The sequence below is a fragment of the Alosa alosa genome, chromosome 10 (genome assembly GCF_017589495.1).
Source record: "Alosa alosa isolate M-15738 ecotype Scorff River chromosome 10, AALO_Geno_1.1, whole genome shotgun sequence".
NCBI lineage: Eukaryota > Metazoa > Chordata > Actinopteri > Clupeiformes > Clupeidae > Alosa > Alosa alosa.
In genome coordinates, this window is record NC_063198.1 from 25632523 (window position 1) to 25634896 (window position 2374).

The following is a 2374-nucleotide window of genomic DNA, read 5'->3' on the forward strand; positions in this document are numbered from 1 at the left end:
CTCTCTCTTCACATTATTTATCTGTACAGGATTAATACAAATAAGAAGGAAACAAAACTATAATACTCATATACGTGTGAGAGGATTTTTTTGTGTGGTATACTCATATTTGAATAATATTGAGGTACTTTTGTTTTAATGTAGATGTTATAACAGTATCTATGCAGAGCCAGGCTCCCGCACTCTCTAGCAGTGGGCTTAACACCCTGTTATGTGATGGGCTGCAGATGCAAGAGGAGGACTCATTGGGAAAGGTGGGAGATGCCATGGAGGAGATGTTCAGCATTAGCTCCGTCAGTCCTTGTCCTGAAGAGGATCCTCCACTTGATCCAGCCACCAGAGCTGGAGAGACAACCAAGCTGCCAGCATGCCTCTCTCAGGAAAACATCTTACCTCTTCACGTCTCGCCTTTAGAGGCCATTCGAGAGCTGGACGAGGCCGAGGAGGCGTTGTCCGGTCTGCGCAGTCCTGGAGATGGCGCGGTGAGGGCGAGAGATCAGCTTGTGACCAAGGAGTCGCCTCTACACTCCACAGAGAGGGAAACCGATGACCTGGCGTGCGAGGATTGTGAAGAGGATGACACTCTTCACGTTACAGTGAAGACCTTAAGATCCATAATCATAAGTGAGGACAGAATAAACCTGGAAACACCACTAACAGAAACGTGCGCTTCCCCTCATGACATCTCTGATCTAGGTTGTCTGCGAGAAGACTCACGAAAGCACACATCTCAGAAATTGCTTGGATCAGGAGGGGCGCACCAAGGAATGCTGGGAACCAACTCCTCATTAGAGCGGACAATTGTTATCATTGGATCCGAACTGAATGACACTGGATCATCTGTTACCTCTCTACAGGACCTTAAGGAGAAACACAGGCACGCCAACATGGGCGTTACTATAGGGAGCGGTGTTCTGAGGAACTCTACAGGTACCATAGCTAACTTAGAAGAGAATATATGTGAGGACCAAATGCAGGAAGATGTGAGCATCAGGAAAAGGGATAGCACAGCATGCAACAGCACTCTCATTGACATACTCACTGCCTGCAAAACCAAAGTAGAACAACTGGAACAGCTCAAATGCTCCTCTTTTGAGCTGACAGTCCAGGTAAGCAATCATTTCACTTTGAGTATGCACACATCTCAAATGCATCAGGGGATTGAGTAGTTATACAGTACACTAAACAACCTGTGGCATGATCCATCCATCATGCCACAGGCAAGAAATACAGCTCTAAACCAGTTCCTAACTTCAAATTATTTTCAGAATTTGAGATCACTGGAGATCACTAAAGCAGAATTCTTCTGTCAGGCAATGTCTTCCATACACAGACCCACAAACACATGAAGGACTAATGTTTTGTTGTGTTGATATCAACACCATTTTCTTTTCACATCCAGCTCAGTCCCATGAGTCTGGCCTGTGGAGCATTTTCACTTCACTTAATCCCTTTCTAGACAAAAAGTAATGAACGTAACAGATATGAGCCTACAGTCCTGCCTTGCCTGACGAGTCTCTGACCCCCTCAAAGCTCCAGTCTGCACAGGCGATGGCGGCTCACCTCCTGCAGCAGGTGGAGGTGCTGGAGCGGGAGCGCGGCAGCCGGCAGAGGGAGATGCTTGGGCTGCAGGAGCAGCTGCAGGAGGCGCGGCGGGCCCTGCAGGAGACGCGCGCCCAGACGGCCCTCCTCCACCTGCAGCTGGGCTCCTCTGAGGTCCAGCAGCAGCAGCGGCAGCGGCAGTCCCCGAACGGCCACGCGCACGTGCCGACTGCTGGGCCTGACCACGGCCCATCACGGGTGTGCACACTATTGTGACTGCTGGTGCGAGCAGACAGCAACATCTTGGATTAAGAGTCATTTGTCTAAAATGATTTAGTTACGTTAGTCTCCTACGTGAGAATTAGATCACAATGGCTCATTGACCTATGTTCAGTTTAGCTTAGTGTTATGATCAGGATCAATTTAGAGAAGCAAACAGGATTGTGCATGAAGTGCTTAAGCAAGTCAGTGGAGTCTTTCATGGATATCATAGAGATCTATAGCTTTATGTGTGATTTCTTGTATTTAAGGTAAAACAATTTATATGAAGTTTTTAACATTAAAAGTTTTTTTTACCATTAATTGTATAGCATTTCATACAGTTAAGTGATCATATATTGTGCATTAATGTTTTTTTGAAAAGACTATATTTCAACCACTGTATTAACAATGTCAAAAAGTGATTAAAGTTTGCTCCTTTACTTTAAATAAATATATTAATCATATTCACTCTCAAAAAGAAATAATTTGCCTGTATGCATAATATTATACAGACAAATTCAGAACATCAAATTCATTTGGTGTTTTAGCACAGCAGAAGTGATCCTCTCTT

General features: G+C 45.2%; 1 protein-coding gene across 2 annotated transcripts in view; it reads left to right on the forward strand.

Moving 5' to 3' along the window:
- The window catches only part of LOC125302016, a 2489-nt gene extending 423 nt beyond the window's left edge, over positions 1-2066 (forward strand). The window contains exons 2-3 of one of the 2 annotated variants that reach the window (XM_048254956.1): positions 145-1109; positions 1534-2066. In XM_048254956.1, the coding sequence (XP_048110913.1) occupies positions 162-1109; positions 1534-1818 (1233 nt within the window). In that variant the 5' untranslated portion in view covers positions 145-161 and the 3' untranslated portion in view covers positions 1819-2066. The remainder of the gene's footprint in view (positions 1-144; positions 1110-1533) is intronic. The other variant, XM_048254959.1, reaches the window with a different exon arrangement.
- The last annotated feature ends 308 nt before the right edge of the window (positions 2067-2374 follow it).